At 36.0% G+C, this 17,790-nt stretch overlaps 1 protein-coding gene across 1 annotated transcript in view; it reads right to left on the reverse strand.

Annotated features, from left to right (window-relative positions):
* The window catches only part of LOC128991422 (26S proteasome non-ATPase regulatory subunit 1-like), a 256,979-nt gene extending 240,384 nt beyond the window's left edge, over nucleotides 1-16,595 (reverse strand). Inside the window, exons 1-10 of the mRNA XM_054414284.1 lie at nucleotides 16,458-16,595; nucleotides 13,140-13,257; nucleotides 11,904-12,073; nucleotides 10,933-11,135; nucleotides 9,837-10,049; nucleotides 9,032-9,163; nucleotides 8,099-8,191; nucleotides 7,182-7,408; nucleotides 4,504-4,756; nucleotides 3,223-3,411 (exon numbers count right to left, since the gene is read on the reverse strand). Of these exons, the coding sequence (XP_054270259.1) occupies nucleotides 3,223-3,411; nucleotides 4,504-4,756; nucleotides 7,182-7,408; nucleotides 8,099-8,191; nucleotides 9,032-9,163; nucleotides 9,837-10,049; nucleotides 10,933-11,135; nucleotides 11,904-12,073; nucleotides 13,140-13,257; nucleotides 16,458-16,476 (1,617 nt within the window). The 5' untranslated portion in view covers nucleotides 16,477-16,595. The remainder of the gene's footprint in view (nucleotides 1-3,222; nucleotides 3,412-4,503; nucleotides 4,757-7,181; nucleotides 7,409-8,098; nucleotides 8,192-9,031; nucleotides 9,164-9,836; nucleotides 10,050-10,932; nucleotides 11,136-11,903; nucleotides 12,074-13,139; nucleotides 13,258-16,457) is intronic.
* Between the last annotated feature and the right edge of the window lie 1,195 nt (nucleotides 16,596-17,790).

A 17,790-nucleotide genomic window follows, 5' to 3' on the forward strand; every position in this document is an offset into this window, starting at 1 on the left:
ACACATTGTATCTGGGTCTAGAGTTTATTCCGCTCAGAATCGAACCAGCAACCTAGGAGGGTTAGCAACCAGCTTAGGGTGCAAACCCTGAAATGCATATTTACCTAAACTAAAATAACAATGAATGCATTCAACCAATAACTTAGGCCTAGATTCGTGAACAAATTACATGTAGGCCTATGCCTATAAAGGTGAGCACTGTAACTGCCTGTCCAGACAATTTAATTTACTTAAGATCAATTTTCAAACAACAATTTATCCTAGATCCAACAGCTCTAACTGAAAAAAGTGTATTAAGCCTACACATCAAATAAAAACATAGAGAACACTCTTAATCAAACCAAAGAGTAAGTTAAGTGATGCCAATGAAATGTTCTATATTTTAATTGTTAAATTTGAACTCAAGATAAACATAACATTTGCACTCTTCACCCAACATCCATTTACAATGTTTTTTTTTATAGATGAATAAATAAATTAATATAAAATTTAGGATCCATCAGTAAAAAAAGTATGCAAATTGAATTGTGTTTACTGTAACTACAAAATTGTTTAAGGTTATTATAGGGTCTAGAGTCTCTAAAGTCCTCGCCACCCCAACTTGAGGCAGCCCAAGGCCGCACTAGATATACGGCGTGTGGCCTTGGGCTGCCTCAAGTTAGGGTGGCAAGGACTATAACAGGCCTAATACGTTTTAGTAGATATTTGTAGAATCATAAAAAAGCTTAGTAATGAGGATGAGTTTAGCAAAATACATCAAATTCCTACATTACAATTACATGAAACTCAACAGAAGCTTTCGACTGTGTTCGTAAAGCAAAGACATTCGTTTACGTTCAAAGAACAATTACTTTGCTACGTCATCTCCAGAACACTTTGTTTCAAGGCCTTTCCTTCCTTCCAATAAATTGAGGGTTATTTACATTTTTGTAATGTTTTTTTTATTATTTTTGATGCTGTAGTTGAATAGAATAAAAGCATTTCCAATGAGCTTAAAGTAAAAGTTAAGCTTAACGGCAACGACACAAACCATATTTTTGTTAGCAAAATGTCGTCACTTGCAAAAAGGAAGGGTGTTGGATCATACTTAAACATCCCTTAGTTTTGTAAAGAGTCATGCTTCGCTACCTAGCCTGCATAATAAGAACAATAAATAAAACTAGAAGATATATGATAGTTTATGATTTTATTTTATTTTGATTGTCATCTACGACACTGATATACCCTGGGAAAAAAAGTGGAATCAATTTGAGAGCAGAGTGAATTAGAGTACTTGAATACTTATTTTCAATACTCAATTATATCTCTTGTTTAAAAATCAGTTATTTATTTAGACAAAATTATTTTTTAAATCCCAATAGTTGAGGACGGCTGGGCCCAACTTCAACTTTTTTCATGCATTATTTTTTCCTCAGGATCAAATGGACAACTTTCAAAGTGTTTCAGAATAACTAGGGAATATATCTAATCACACAGCTATCCAAATATTTGAACACCACCAGAAGTATATTAAACTCATAGAGTGTCAAAACCATTACCAAAAAAGATAACAACAATACCATTGTATCAGGAAACCCAAAGACGGTGCAAAAAACCATAAACTAGTCCTACTAGATGGACCGTAAACAGTACTTAAAACAAAAGAAATTAGAAATTATAAAACATAATAAAAATATAGCCAATCATTAAACAGTAAAAATGTGTTATTTTTAAAATATCATCCAAACACAAGTTTACTTTACTCAGCACGTAATTTACTCACTGTAAATAAATTTCACAGAAAACCTGTTAACCTTTTAATTTATAAATGCACTTTTGTGCTGGAACGCTTAATCTTGTTTAGTTTAAATGGCTTTCCATAAATCGCTCTTCTCTGTATTCCTAATCCCCGTTCTAGCTAAAGGGATAACTGATAATTGCATTGGTGACTATCAGATGGACTGAGATTTAGTTAAACAATTTTCTGAGAGATTATATAATTAAGTTAAATATTTATATAATTAAGTTAAATATTTATTCAAAATATAATATATCCTCCATTACGTTAATCAGGGTACCCGTTGGTATGTCAGTTTTATTTCTGAGTATGTTTTAGTATATTTTTTTCAGGGTACTTAATAGTAGCGTTCAGGAAACAGTTTAAAACAAGGTCCAAGAAATTAAAATATGATAGCCTAATATTTATCTCGGAAGGAAATAATCACTGTATGTTTAAAAAAACAGGGTGACATGCTAAGTATTCTTCTGCCGTAGCATTTCTTTCATCAGGTAGAACTTTCAGTACATCAATTAAAACTGAAAATCAGAACTTAGCCTGGTAACAAAAATTCTTCAAATATTTCATCCATTAACTAAAATGGAAATATTGTACATGATAGATGATTAAATTTAGGCCTATAGAAAATTTATATGTTTTTGTTTACTAAAGCTTAGTGAGACTCCCAAATAAGATATGTAAGCTGCAATGGTAAAATGATTCCCTATTAAAACAATTCTGGGTTCCAACATCTTTAAACTTTTTCTTAACCACGCAGAAAAAATACTTTATTATTTAAGTCCGGTTAAACATCAAACAGTACACATTTGGTTAAAGATTAACATTCTCTGATATAGATTCGTCATCTATATGGATCAGCTGAAGACAGTTTTAGGTAGACTTATGTTTCTATCCAGTATTCATAAAGGGAGTTTTGATCTTCTCTTTTTGCTAACTTGCTGCTTTACCAAAACTAACAACCAAACAGGAACCATGATATTTGTAAACATGTTTCCTCTCCATTGTCGTCTCCAATTATTGTAAAACAAAGAAACAAGTAAATTGTATAAGATATAGTTTACTCTAAAATGGGAGAAAAACGTATAATAGGCATTTGCACATTCTACCAGGTATGAAATAATTAAAAACATAGTCAAATTTTACAATTGGATGAAAAGTCGCTTGATATTCATCTATGTACATCCTTGGACATTCAATTCAACAAAAATTGGGTTTAGAATAAACAACTTATTTATTTTCAATGGTAGCAGGAATGAAAAGACGAGTCGAAAACTGAAAATGTTTCAAAAAGTGTTGGCGGGTTCAATAACGGGAAAAATTGTTGATCAAATCTGACACTTCAAGGTTGAAACAGTTTGATGATTTGAGGTGTGATTACCCCACAAGATAATACTTGTACAAATAAAGGAGGATTCAACAAAATACCAGATAAAAAATGTACTTACGGCAACCATATCCTCAATGGCCTGAGTAGACTTGGAACCGAGCATGACCATTCCCATTGCAATACCAGCAGCTTCACCAGTGACGGCGTCGTCTTGGTACAAGTTAAACTTGAGTTGTTCATAGACGTCTTGACGGTGAGTTCCCATGGCTGCCAGCCCTAGGCCTAGACATCCTCCATGGCGCACCATCTGTTAAAATAAGTAACCAGTTAAGTTCAATGCTGAGCATTTGAGAATAGACAAGCTACTGGGCTATACTGGGCATTAGAAGCTGATACAGGTTCTTGGGTTGATAGAAGTCTAATTATATGATAAATTGTTACACTAGAGTCTCAATTATCCGATCTTCTGAGTTTTCCAACTCTCTGTACACAATCGAGTATTATGAAACCCTAAACTATTTCCTTGGTACACCTTAGCTGAATGTTGAGACACCTCTTTTGCCAACCTTCTGACTATACTCTAAAAAAACATTTGTTGGCTTTAGACACAAAGTGTTTTTTTTAGCTTGCTGTGAACAGGTGAAACACTCTAAATCTTTAAGTAAATGTTAGATCGTCCTTAAGTTGTGACAAGGGCAAGTCTGAGGTTGCTGTCAATTCGGAGGCAATGTCAATGTTTGTAAAATGCGTAATTCTCCACCATAATCCAGCATTCCTCAACAGTCGTGCACAGGGTAAAAGGGCCTTTTTAGGCTGGTCTGACTAAATCACGCAGTTTTTCAACTCCCCTCATATTTGCAAATTTCTATAATGTCAGTAAGAACAGAGACCTGTGGCTAAATAGAGGAATAAAAAGGAGAAACTTTATCAATTTAATGATGATTAAGGAAATGCATGGAGGATAAGGAAAAATAGAGAGTTAAAAGAATTATATGGTGAACCAGATATTGTGGGAATAGTTAAGAGTAGGAGGTTGAGATGGATGGGCCATATTAACCGTAGAAGTGAGAGAGAGATGGTAAAGATGGTACTCAGAGGTATACCAGAAGGAAGGAGACCATTAGGTAGACCAAGAATGCGATGGGTTGATGAGGTGACGAAGGACTTCAGAGGAATGGGAGCAGACTTGGAGCTGGCAGAGGATAGAAGAGCTTGGAGGCACATGGTTGGCGAGGCCAAAAACCACCTAGGTTTCCAATGGCCACAGGAGTAAGTAAGTAAGTAAGCATTAGGTTGGCGTGTTGGGACCCTGAGTTTGCCCCTCCTGAGTTGTGGTTGGTATAGGCACGATAACCGAGACTCTGTATTATACTTATAACCAAATAAGTTATCAACTCACCTCATTCTGAGCGTCCTTGAGTTGTCCGAGCAGGTACTCGGTGATGGCTGCGCCGTGGTTGGCATGTATCAGTCCCAGAGCGTAGAGGCCCCCGCCCTCACTGAACCCACTGCTAGGCCCAGCCTCCTTGGGCAGGTAACTCTGCATGAGAGCCAACGCCTCCTGTTCATGTCCTCGGTGTATCACTCCAAGAGAGGCTGTGGCTGTCAGCTTGGCCCAGTTGGTGGCTCGGGCCAGCCACTCTAGATTGTCTCTGTAGATAGATATAAACCAGTTTAGCCTACTAGCTACTTTAAGGATGTTGTTAGTTTTTAATAAGAGAACAAGAGATTAAGGTGCGTCATGGAGGATGTCTAGGCCTAGGACTGGCAGCCATGGGAACTCACCGTCAGGACGTCTACGAACAACTCAAGTTTAACTTGTACCAAGACGACGCCGTCACTGGTGAAGCTGCTGGTATTGCTATGGGAATGGTCATGCTCGGTTCCAAGTCTACTCAGGCCATCGAGGATATGGTTGCGGTAAGTATATTAAGGACAGATTAAGACGTAATTCAGAAATAGGAAAAGCGACGGGAGATTTTACTTAGCTTTTAACAATCTGGCAACCATACTGGACAAGAAGAAGCATCAAACTAAGCATATTTGAGAGTAACATCACACTCTTTGTCTGTACGTCATGACTGCCAAAACATCCTCCTAGTGTTTATAAATTGAAGTATCCAAGAATCTTGAAAACCCAATGGCCAGACACAGTCATAAACAAGGAATGAAGAGGGAGAGTCAAAATTAGTGATAGTCAAAACTCTAAACCAGAAATTTCGAACCTAAAAACCGAAACTGTTGGGTTCCAGAGTCAAACGTCGTACATATAAATCTGTGCGTATTTAGGAACCCGACCTTCTTGAGGAATGAGAGGACCAACTCGGTGGTTAAACGCGTCCTTACCCTTGAAATTATAGATCCCATGCATGATCCTGTCATCTAAATAAGATTCAGAGCTGACTATAACAATGGCAGAATTAAATTGACGCATGTTATCCAAATAATTTCTGAAACTAAGTCACGCAGTCCTGTTTTCAGATTGGGACTTTCCAATAAGTTACTGAAAGTATGTCGAATTCCACAAGTGATCTAAACGAATCTTTCCTTTATGGCAACAAAGAGTAAAAATTGAACCGTCTTGGCCAGTCTTTTCTTGTTTAAAATGTAAGCCACTACAATGTAAACATTTAACATTCATTTGTCCGAGGTTGGATGTAACACCACGGCGGTCTAGTACTGCCGCTCTGTATCCGTCAAATGTTCCATTGGGAGGGTGTTGCAAGTGGTCACGTTCGCGTTCCCTCCGACCACTCACAGATGTTTGACTTATAGGTGGCATTTAAATTTAAATAAAACACGAAGGTTAACCAAACAGAAAACTACACTACAAAGAAATTTTGACACATACTGTAATTTACATGATAAAATGGTAAGGTAACTGCACTGCGAATAAGCATTTTTAACACATTCGATGCGGCGGGTCCACCGGTGGGGGAGCGCTCATTGCATTGTTTGTCGGATCAGTGTGGTTCAGCCATTGTCGGGGGAACGTTGTAATCTTTACCAGCCTGTAGCTTATAATGCGAGCTTTATTCTGGTGTAGGTTGGTACAAAGATTTCCCGTAAAATCCCGTCTGGCAATGCTTTTGTCCCGTTTTCGGGGATTTTCTCAGTTCGAGCCGTATTACAAAGACTCTGGTTATTGATCCAGGCAGTGCTGCTACCTTTGGGTGTTTCAGTGAACTACGTCCACTTTCGGAGTAACGCAGAACAATCACCACTGCTCTTTTGTGATTCGTCTTACTGAGATATTTCAATACCAATAGCGATCGCTGATTCAGTTAGCGCGTCGGGGCTCCGACCGGGCCTCGCCGCAATTGGCGAGCGCCTGTTTAAAGGTTTTCAGCAGCGAATGTGTTAAACATTCACTTCAGTATACCATACTTTTTTTTTTTTTTTTTTTTTTGTCCTAGGACGCTAGGCACGAGCCTGGGATTGTTTTTCACATTACTTCAGGCTAGACCTAGGGGTTGCGGCATTATCACTTAGATAAAATCCATTGGTGACTTGGCGGGGATCGAACCCGGGACCTCACGAACCGAAGTCCCGCGCTCTAGCCACTACGCCAGCTCGCTCCCCAGTATACCATACTGTAACCAAAACTATCTACATGAGTATTCAGTAAAATAAGATGTAAGGTAACTTAACTAATTTGTTGTCAAGTCTTGCTAGGGATTACTTTATTCATGAACCAGATTTAAACTAAAAATATAAATTTCGGCTTTGCTCTGGAAGTAAATCCTGCAGTCTGTGGTTAATCTTAATGAACTATTTCAAACCATGCCCATACGTTTAGTTGTAAACAAAGTGAATTGAGTTTGTTCCAATGTCGACAGATAGCGCCACCGTTTCGAAATTTTAGCCCTTAACTGTACTTGTCATGCCCTTTCGTAATATTCTGGGACATATTTGCACATCCATGTGAATATACCTTTAATTTGACACCTCAAATGACATAATACGTACAGCCGTTATTGATGTGACTGCAAAAAGAAAACTGCTTGCGTATTAATATATAGATTTATTCTAAATCCAGCTACAACTTCAATATGTGAATGTAATGTCTAGGCTCACCTGAGGAACTGGTCGCTGGTAGTCCCACTGTGCATGAAGGCGTTAGCTATGACTGTCGCAGTGTGACAGATGGAAACTCTGATTGCGTCCTTGGTGTTCTTCAGTATCAACATGTCCGTGTGGTTGCTGCGGATCAAGAACTGCAGATGGAGGTCGATGGAGATCTCTCCACTCAGGATCTTGCTGAGGTTCTGGATACGGGACTGGAACACTTTCTCTTCCTCCGTCTGGAAAGTAAGTTAAGTTTTATCTCAATGAGTGCATTTTGTGCGGTAAAATTTTGTGTAACAAAGGTAAAAAGGAAATAAATTAGAAGACTGAAAACCAGTTGTGTTCTGTCATCAAAACCTGTTTACCTGAGCTTTTCATTGATATTTGGGATCTCAAATGGTTATACAACTAGTTTTTAACCCTTCTATCCATGAAAACTAGAAAGTATTGGATCCTGTAAACTAGGAGAGAAATTTAAATATCGTGGCAATTTAATTAGGATGGTGTCTAAGGAGGGTAGTGCGAGAGAGAAAGAGAGCGAGAACTGCGCCACCCTTTTTGTACTCTGATTACGAAACTAAATAAGACATCAGATTTAAGCACTCTATGACTGCACAGCTCTGAACGAGGTAAGGGACAGTACTCTTGGAGCAATGACAAGAGGCAGACACCTTCCTCAGGAGGAGCTTCCATCTCTCGGTACTTGTAATTTGAGTTGCATTAAAAAAACATCCTGTATAAAACAATACCATATATTAAATTTAAGTAAGCACCTTTTACCTCAAAACAGATTCTTTACTTGCAATGGCTTGAGAAACTCATTACAGTACATTGGCTTCTTTTAGCAAGTTATACAATATATGGCATCCTCAGATGAATATTTGACATTTGCAAACAGTTTGACATTTATTATTAAATAAACTTACAAGACTATCTATATCTCTGACGGGTTCTTCGGGTGTTGCTTCATCGGTCACAGCTACGGGTGTGGGTGTTGAAGATGGGTTTTCAACTGGAACCTGTGAAACATTATTGAAAATTAGTATATTATATATATGATACTGTATTATAAAACAACACCTATTAACCTGAAATATTACTAAGTACCAAGGAGTATCATAGGTATATTTTCTCTTTAATCTTTCGACTTCATTGACCTCAGGCCTTCAAAAACCTGAATTGGGGCTTTAGGAAGTAAATATTGATGTTTTTATTTTCAATTTGCAGATTTCCCAGCTCAAGTCTCCACGCATTTCCCCAGCTTCAAATTAAAGCAACATGAAGCGCCCCTTGTATCTATGGCCTTGTCTATCTTCATTTGACTTGTTTGTGATCCTCACATGCTATTACTTTGTCACACGCCTGATCAAGTGTAACAAAATTAGATATTTTGTGAAACTAAGCGTTTTTTTATACGTGTGATAAATGTACATGTAGGCCTAGATTGTTTGTAAAATATTGAGATACACAAACCAAATTTCAGAAATTGTCTCATTAAGGAAAAAATCTGCTTCACTTTCAGAGTAAGCTAGCAGCAGTTCTTTACCACAAACCTGCTAACTCCCAAAGAATTATTGTATTTTGAAAGAAATTACTACACCCACCAATGCAATTCTCTTCACTGTTAGTGTCTAGTTCCTCTTTATCTTTATCACTACAAAAACACAGGAACATAATTAAGTGTATTTAACCTGAATATGACTGAAAAATTAATGTAGCATGGAATAAACCATGTGTAAATTTGTTACTGACAAAGATCAGCTGCCAGAACTATTTCTTAAAAGCCCAATGATCATAAAATTGTTTTTAAACAGGTTTACAGCACGTGGAATCGCAGGATTATGACCAACGATTATTACCTTGACAATGACATGAGCGGCTTGTGGGATCGGTGCAGACACTTTGAGCGCCTGCAGCACCTGACCAAGGAACTGTTGTGTGGCGGACTCGTACATGTCAAACGCTATCTGGTACGCCATCAGTGTGCTGTCCTGTTGATCATGATAGACAAAAAGAGTTAATTAGGTTTAAAGTATTATTCATACTCGCACACTATTGCTATGGATTATGATGTTTCTAATTAATTTTCTTGTCAACCTACGTCTACCTGTATTAGGCAGAAACATATGTGTTATGTTTTGTAACCTTTTACTGTGAATCTGTTAACGCCCGGACTGTATTTTACTCAAGTGAGCTGGCGGAACTTTGCTTTTTTTTAGGCTGATGAACATCTAAATAAATGTGATCTTTGTACCTAGGTATCATTAAGTTAGAAGTAACTGTTTCTAATCCATAGAAACAAAACATGATTTCCAAACAATTGCTATGATGCTGTGAATAAATTTCATTGTCAATAATCTGTTAGGCTAGTAAAATCTTTTGCCTACAATGATTTGTGTTTAAAGTTTAATGTTTCTTGTGCTGGACTGAACTCTTTCCTATTTAGGTAAACCAACTATATCCTCATAATAATCCTAAACCCCAGGGCCTTGTGCTCTTTGATACATCCTTAACCGCAAAGTCAGTTTAGTTTAGGGTAGGAACAAGATGTCCAACAAGTCACCAGCAAAATCCAAATAAGACATCCTACCCATCTAACTTAATGGTACCCTTACTATCATGGAACAGTAGGCCTAGTTACAAAACACAACAAACATAGCCTACCTCTGATTCTTTGCTGAGTTTTTCCAGCACTTGCGCAACGGAGTGAGGGTCGTCCAAGAAGATGAGACATTGACACATGTTAACATAGTCCGGTGTAGCGAGGTCGCGGTAGAGCGACACTAGAGAGCGTAGAACTGTGTTGCGGAACCCGCGGCTCTCCAGCGATGACATGGCTACACTGAACGCATATGACAGCATACCGCCAACATCATCCTGCAACATACTCTTAGATTAGCCTAGTTTCAAACCCTACATTAGAACAAACTTAAAATTTATTTTATCATTGTTTGAAGATTTACTACCGGACATTTTTTCATCACTGATAGTGAAACAAAAGATTCATAATATATCGGATGGAAAGAAGCTAAGCAAGCTGGCAAAAAGAAATGGTTCCTACGCATAAAGCCTGCAGACTAAGCAATTTCCTTTTTTCTGATTCGATTTTAACTCAAATATTCACTTAATAACTTCAGATGTATCCCCTATTTAAGAAAATTTAATTTAAAAAATACTTAGGTTTCCTGCTACAGGGAAGGTAATAAAGTGTGTTTTGAGTAAATGTTATTAGACTAGGTACTTAGTAAAAAATACATTTGACAAATATGAACATAATATATCGCTAGCCATCAACAAGAAACTAAAACAGTTTAGGCTACTTAAATTAATCTCTGTAAAAATATCATGGCATTTTTTAGATAGTATTGGGAGTTTTCTCTAGATATTCTTTGATTGTACAACTCTTCATAATACAAAATTATTTGTTTGTTAGCTCTACAAAATGAAAATAGCGGAATATGATATTTTGAAGGTCAAAATGGGATACCACAGTAGTTGTTACCCCATAAAACCCAATTCCCATTAAATCATGATGGTTCACGACTTAAATCAAGTTTATACAGCCCTAGAAATTCATGCTAAATTTCTTCCAAATCAGACCCAAAATTGCTCAATTTATCGTGTTCACAGACACAATATTCATTTGTGTTTTGCGAGTCTGTGTTTTAGGACATCATCAAAACTGCCACAAATAACTTTTGGAAGCATTGTACTGTAGGTTGAATAGGCAATTGACTGTTAAATGTGCGATTGAGCTCACAGATTCCAAGATGGACTTGTCAAAGATGTCCATGCGTCGAGTCTCCAGCGCAAGCCCAAGAGCCTGTCTGTACTGCCCGTCGTCTAGACAGCGTTGGAACATGCGGTTGACGATGGACTCCAGCCGAGGGTCGATCTCCTTCACCTCGGTGGGGGCGTCCATGTTGTTGCTGCGTAGTTCGGTGTAATGGTCGATGCACTTGGCTGTGTTCAGAAAATAAACATGGATGAAAAATCAGTTTAGTTGAAATGATTGCCTACTACAATCGGACCTGTTTTTTCTGTTTTCTTTTAACTAGGAAATTATAGAACTTATTGTAATCACTTAAGCAAAGTGAAGTTGGTTGATGTATTTGGCTCCCCACTACTATAAAAAGCTTATTTGCCTATTCGTTTATTCCTTATCTCATTCATCTTGTAAGAATACAAAATATATTGCATGCATCATGTTTAATGATCAATTACAAACTTGTACAGTAACGTGTTTTCAGTCGAAAATGTTGCAAATTTTTGGATTATCTATTTTTTTTTTTTATTGAGGTAGGTAGGCCCACCTAGGCTATTAGAATTGTAAGTGTCTACTTGGCCTAAACTACTGTTTCAATTGGAATGAAATTAAATTAACAAAGTGGACAAAAAATGAAAAATTTAATCATGGATAAAGATAGGAATGTAAATATTTGAGCATAAAATATATATAGGCCTACTGATACATACACTGTAATATATCGACTGTGTTAAAACATCAAACTTAAATAATAGTAGGCCTACCGTACTGTAGTAATTATTAACCCATACAAATCCAAGAGGATTTAATGTTGCGTTACAAATTTGTAGTTCTGAAAATTAGATTACTCCATAACTTCATGTAAATAAGATGACTACCAAAGTTAACCTCGGAAAACATAATTACAGTCTACTGGACATTAGCCTATATTACCAAAAAAAGCATCCATAGCCTAAAACACTCACCTATTATGGTATCCACATATTCAGATCGGGCATTTACATCAAACAGGTTGCCAGCTCCAAGTGCATACTGTAGCGAATCACTGAATGATCCAAGATGGTAGTAAACCTTGCTGGCCACCAGGGCTGCCAACTCGTGCATGTTGAAGTTCTTGTCTTCATGAAGGATCTCACTGTTAAAAGAAATTATAGATTAAAACAAGAGTGATAGCCTATTTAAACATTAACAGATGACTAGTAACCACTACAACAAGGATGTTTCCCTACAAAATAATTTTAACCTGAAGAAGGAATTATGGAGTTTATTAATGTCATATTAAATCACTTTCAGGTTGCTTTCCATTTTTGAGAATTGCATTTTTTAATGAATTTGTTGCGATAACTTATCTCCTATAAAATGTTTACCTACATTATTTAGGATTATGGACTATCTTTATTTAGAAATTTATTAACGTAAGGTTTACTAGCACTAAAATTGAATGTAGACGAAGTAATAGGGCTAGGCTATGTTAATTATTTATTAATAAATAACTACACTATAAAAGCATTAGAGGTTAGAAACAACCCCTGTTAGAAAAGGCCTGAGAGGCTACATCTAGATAGGCATATTTTAATACTTTTTATTAAAATGGCGACCATACAAAGTAGATATTTTAAACCAAGTATGAATGGAGATGAATGTAAGATAAGTGGCGCGATCTTGTAGTCTTGTTAGGGACTAAGGCCTACATATTCCTTAGACAAGCTGTTAATTAATAGCCCATACAGGTAATGGCGACTAAGGGACCTACAGTTTATAGTGGAATCCGAACCAAATTTTTGCCTTGGTATTATAACGAATTGGTCTAATTATCAGAATAGTACTGCGGATAGTCGTAGTACTCACTAGTGCGGACTTTAATCCACACCAGGGAATATCGCATCCACAGTGCATGTCTATAAATATCCACATTTTGTTACCTCCTAGTAGCTGGATTACAGGACGACGCTATTCCTAACATATAACAGGAATAGATACCTATGAAAGGCCCAACTGTTATTGGAGTTACCTTACACAATTTTGTCAAAAACACAAGAAAAATGTAAATTACAAAAACACAATAACAAGGTCTTAGAAATTATAGGCTTACAAAACTCAAAATACTACTGTACCATTTATAGGAATAAGTTATAAGTTATTGAGGTTATACATGATAAATGAATGAATTACCGTAACTACCGAAATAAAGCAGAACTTACATTTTCTGGATCGCCTCTGAGATTTCTGGCCAGAACTCATCGACTATCAAATCCAGTTTCTTCAGGGCAAATACCTTCAACTCCGGCATTGGCTCCTCTAGAAGGGAAATAATTCCCGCTGAAAGGAGATTTACAGTGTTAAGTTAAATCATCAATCAGATATCACTCTTATCTTCTTAAGAATGTTGGGCTGCACTTTACTTTAGGTCCTACACTTACTTATTCGAATGAAAATATTGATTATTTGATTGTTTCATTCGATATATCGTTTGGTTAGTTAGGTTAGGTTAACCTTACCTAACTAACCAAACGATATAGGCCTATCCAATGAAACAATCGATTAATCGATATATCGTTCAATATTTTCATTCTAATGAGTGTACTTAGGACCTAAAGTAAAGTGCAGCCGAATGTTGCAACAGTTTCAGAAATAATTATAGGTATAAATAACTTAAGTTAGCCTAAATCTAACCGAAGTTAGTTATCATTAACCGAACATAACAATTCAACTACCTAACTTATCAAATCAAATTTCTTCAATGTGCATGTTTAAATAATCAGAATAAGTAGGCTAAGTAAGTAACTTAGTAGTCATGTCTTGATTGTAGTTTTGAAAATGAACCAAGCGCTAATCCTACTAGACTTACATTTAAAATTGTGCCATTAACCCTAGCAGTGGCCAACCGTCGTCTGGTTACGGTATGACGTTGATGCTTAGAATGGCCAAAGTCGTCTGGTTACGGTATGGGCCGAAATTTTTTTAACGGTAAAAAAAACACTTACAATAAACTCAGATTAGAATAATATATATACCATTCGAAAGATCACATTCTGAACTTTCATTTGATTACATAAACAAACCCTGTAGCAGGTATATAACAATGTCACGACGATTAGAAATCAAATGAAATTTTGGCGCGGTACGACTTTTGCAGCCGACACTTGGGAACTGGCAAAACACGTCTTGTTTGGCATTACCCTGCTCGGGTAATTTTCGTCTTGGGATGTTGCGGGTGATACCACTGGATAGCCATTGATTTTATCTTCATTGTGGTAGTGATATTTATAACTAAATATTGATTGCACAATCGGTACGATTTTATGAAAACAGCTGTTTTTGAAATTTCTAACAAATGGCCAACAGTCGTCTAGTGACAGTATGGAAAATACGAATTATATACAGTGAAAGTTATTATTACTAGTCATATAGTATATCATTTTGAAGAGGAAGAAATTTAGATTCAGAGAGTGGCAGCCCTGCACTCAGGGTTATTTCTGTATGCTCGCATGTAGACAGTGATGTAGACGACGGAAGTGAGTCATTACTGCCACAGTCTGTCAGCTGTCTTGTATTGCCATTGTTTGTTTGTGTTGTTGCCGTAATAGTTTTATCCGCGATTTATTACTAAATATCGTAGTGTTAGTGTAAGTGAAGTGTTGTGTGTGTGTATAACAGTTATCTTCATGCATAAATATTACTGAATTGTGTGGAATAGTGTTCATAAAAGGTTGTATTTTGTTAGCATCATGTCCTAAAATGACGATTCTGACATTCAGAGATTGTTGTACCTATATAATGATATACCCAAGGTGTTATACATTTTTATAAAGGTAAATGAATACACTACAACATGTTTATAATGGTTCGGGGGTAAACAATTTTGTAAAAAAGTTATAGCCTATACTAAATAGGCCTACTACTGTAGGCTATTTTGTTAGCATCATGTCCAAAAATGACGATTCTGACATTCAGAGGGGTTATAATGATTTACCCAAGGTGTTATACATTTTTATAAAGGTAAATGAATACACTACAACATGTTTATATTGGTTTGGGTGTAAAAAATTTGGTAAAAAATTATATAGGCTACTAAATACTGTACACTCCATTTTCTCGAAATGCGCAAAAAATTCAAAACGTTCTCAAATTGATAGGCCTACATAATCATAGGTGAAAATAACTTTTTACCATCATACTTATGACTTTTTTGGATTCCTTACTTCATTGGCTTTACAAATATGTAGGCTACATATCATCAGCCTACATAATGTTTCACAACACAAGCAAACACTGTAGGCTATAGTTTACACTTATTTGCGGTTTTGCGGTTATTGTATTATTATGTCCCTATTACGTACCTACAAAAAAAATATTTCTAACATGTTATACATTTTTATGTTGGTAATTGAATACACTACAAGATTATTATGTTGGTTTGAAGTAAAAACATTTGGTACAAAAGTTGTATACTAAGTACTGTGAATTTTGTTTTTCGAGAAATCGCTAAAATATATAAACATTATTTTATATACGTATGTTTATAGGTAAAAAATTATTTTTACCATAAACTTTATGACTTTTTTTGATTCCTTACTTCATTAGCTTTACAAACATGTATATATCATTATTAGTATACACATGTATTATAGAACTTTTTACAACATAAACTAACACTGTACGGTTCTCAATTTTTTCGGTTCTCCGTTTGTCATTATATTTCGCCCCCAAAACTTATAAAAAAAAAATATTTTCCTAACATGTTATATATTTCTATGTAGGGAATTAGATTTTCTACAAAATGTATATAATGAATTTCCCATAAAGAAATCAGTAGAAAAAAAATACCAAGGCCGCTTTTGAAATTTCAAAAAAAAATTCAAATTTTTTTATTTTTTTACTTTATCGATAAAATACACTGTCTAAATCATTATGATATTACTATTTCTAGATTCTCCTGTTCTTTCCGAACAAAATGAATATGAGGTTGGCTAGGTTTACTTGTACGGTTGAATTTTTACGAATTTTCAAAAAAAGGTCTGCAAAATCGCCAAAATGGGTTGGCCATTCCCCACTTCTAACATTGGCCACTGCTAGGGTTAAGTAAATAAGTTACAGGGCATCTCCAGTGAAGTACAGTAAGTTACCTTCATTACAAAATCCAGTGAAATAAAATCTTGAAGAAGATGTCAAGGATTGCAGCTTGATTATAACGAAATGCAATACTTAAAGAGTTTATTTTTGTTTTCAACATTCAAGGAATTCCAAACATAACCCCAAATAGGGTACGCTAAATTGAAAAATTAAGGAACACACCTAGCTTACGATCAAGAATACGGTATGCATAAATTCTAGAGGGAAACATTAAATTAAGAAAATTCATCGAATAAAAACCCATAAAAGCAAACACGGATTTAGTTTAAAATTTGGTTTAAATGTCATCCAGTATGACTTGCATATTTCGAAAACATAACCTACACGACAATTGTTAGAATAGGCCTTGGTAAGAAAAGTGTAAGATGGTAAATAATTATTCATACCTGCGGAAGTTATATTCATGGTTACAACGTTCTATTCTTCTCGGTTTATCAATAATTTACTTTTGTTTTTAGAAAACTGAGATTTCTTTAATACGTAAAGTCAAACAATCAAACTCTGGAACGTACAATGCCGACAAGAAAGAAAAAGAAGTTGAGAACAAGAACGCAACGCAATGACAAGGACATACAATGACCAATGAAATGACGCCGTCACTGCAATCGCATAGAATGGGAATGGAATGGACTGAATGACTGAATCCTAAATCGACTGACAACAACAGTGTTGCCAAACCATCACTTTGGCGTTTGCTGACTAGACTAAAAGAGTGTGACCTTCGATTATATAAACTGCACAGTCAACGATTATATCACGGCCTCCTTTAAAAAGGCGGCCGTGACTATATACATTCAGGTGTAGTTTTTTGTACTGTAAATCATAAGTTGCACGGTTCTCAGTTAACCAAATTGATTACAAGAGCAACTCCTTCAATGGCTGGCTCCGTACTTTTTTTCGGGGACAGCTCACTTACTCTACAGATCATAGACTATACGAGCTTTTTAAATAATATTGAAGGTTCACTTGCACTACAGGCTCGTATACTATACGAGCCTATCGAAAATAAAAAGTAAATGAAGAGGGTTCACTTACTCTACAAATCATTGTGCCTATGAGCCTCGTGTATTATATTTAAAAATACAGTAGGAAGGTTCGCTTACTCTACAGATCATAGTGACTATGAGCCAAGCTTACGAATTATTTGATAATTCAGGAATCGGCTCGTATAGTATACGAGCCAAAATAATGAATAATATAAATTATAGGAATAGGCTCGTATACTATACGAGCCTGCAGAAAAATATTAGATGGCTCACTTACACTACAGATCATTGGCACAATGATCCGTAGAGTAAGTGAACCCTCTTCAAAATATTAGATGGCTCACTTACTCTACGGCTCATTTAGCTACTCGTTGCGCGGTTTGCGTTCGTGAAACTCTAGGCGCTATGCCCGGCTTCGACTGCTGCGACTGCCTACATAAGTGTATTGCATCACCTCAATTATTTATTAAAACGAAATAAATATGTATGCACAAGTAAATTTATTACATTTTTGGACTGAATACTTTAAAAATGGAGGGAGCATGACTTTTATGTTTAATTAAATTAAAAGTTATAGAATAAAACATATTTTGACTATGTGATTTGATCATGTTATATAATACACACTTGTATGATCCAGATACAGAGCTACAGACAAAACCTGTGGTCCGATTTAGATTAAATTTTGTATCTGGATTCATCCACGAGTCACTAATTTTTTAAGCACGGGTTG

Source organism: Macrosteles quadrilineatus, unplaced genomic scaffold (assembly GCF_028750875.1).
Source record: "Macrosteles quadrilineatus isolate MER2022 unplaced genomic scaffold, UCM_ALF_1.0 Scaffold_4__1_contigs__length_99947679, whole genome shotgun sequence".
In the NCBI taxonomy this organism is placed as follows: domain Eukaryota; kingdom Metazoa; phylum Arthropoda; class Insecta; order Hemiptera; family Cicadellidae; genus Macrosteles; species Macrosteles quadrilineatus.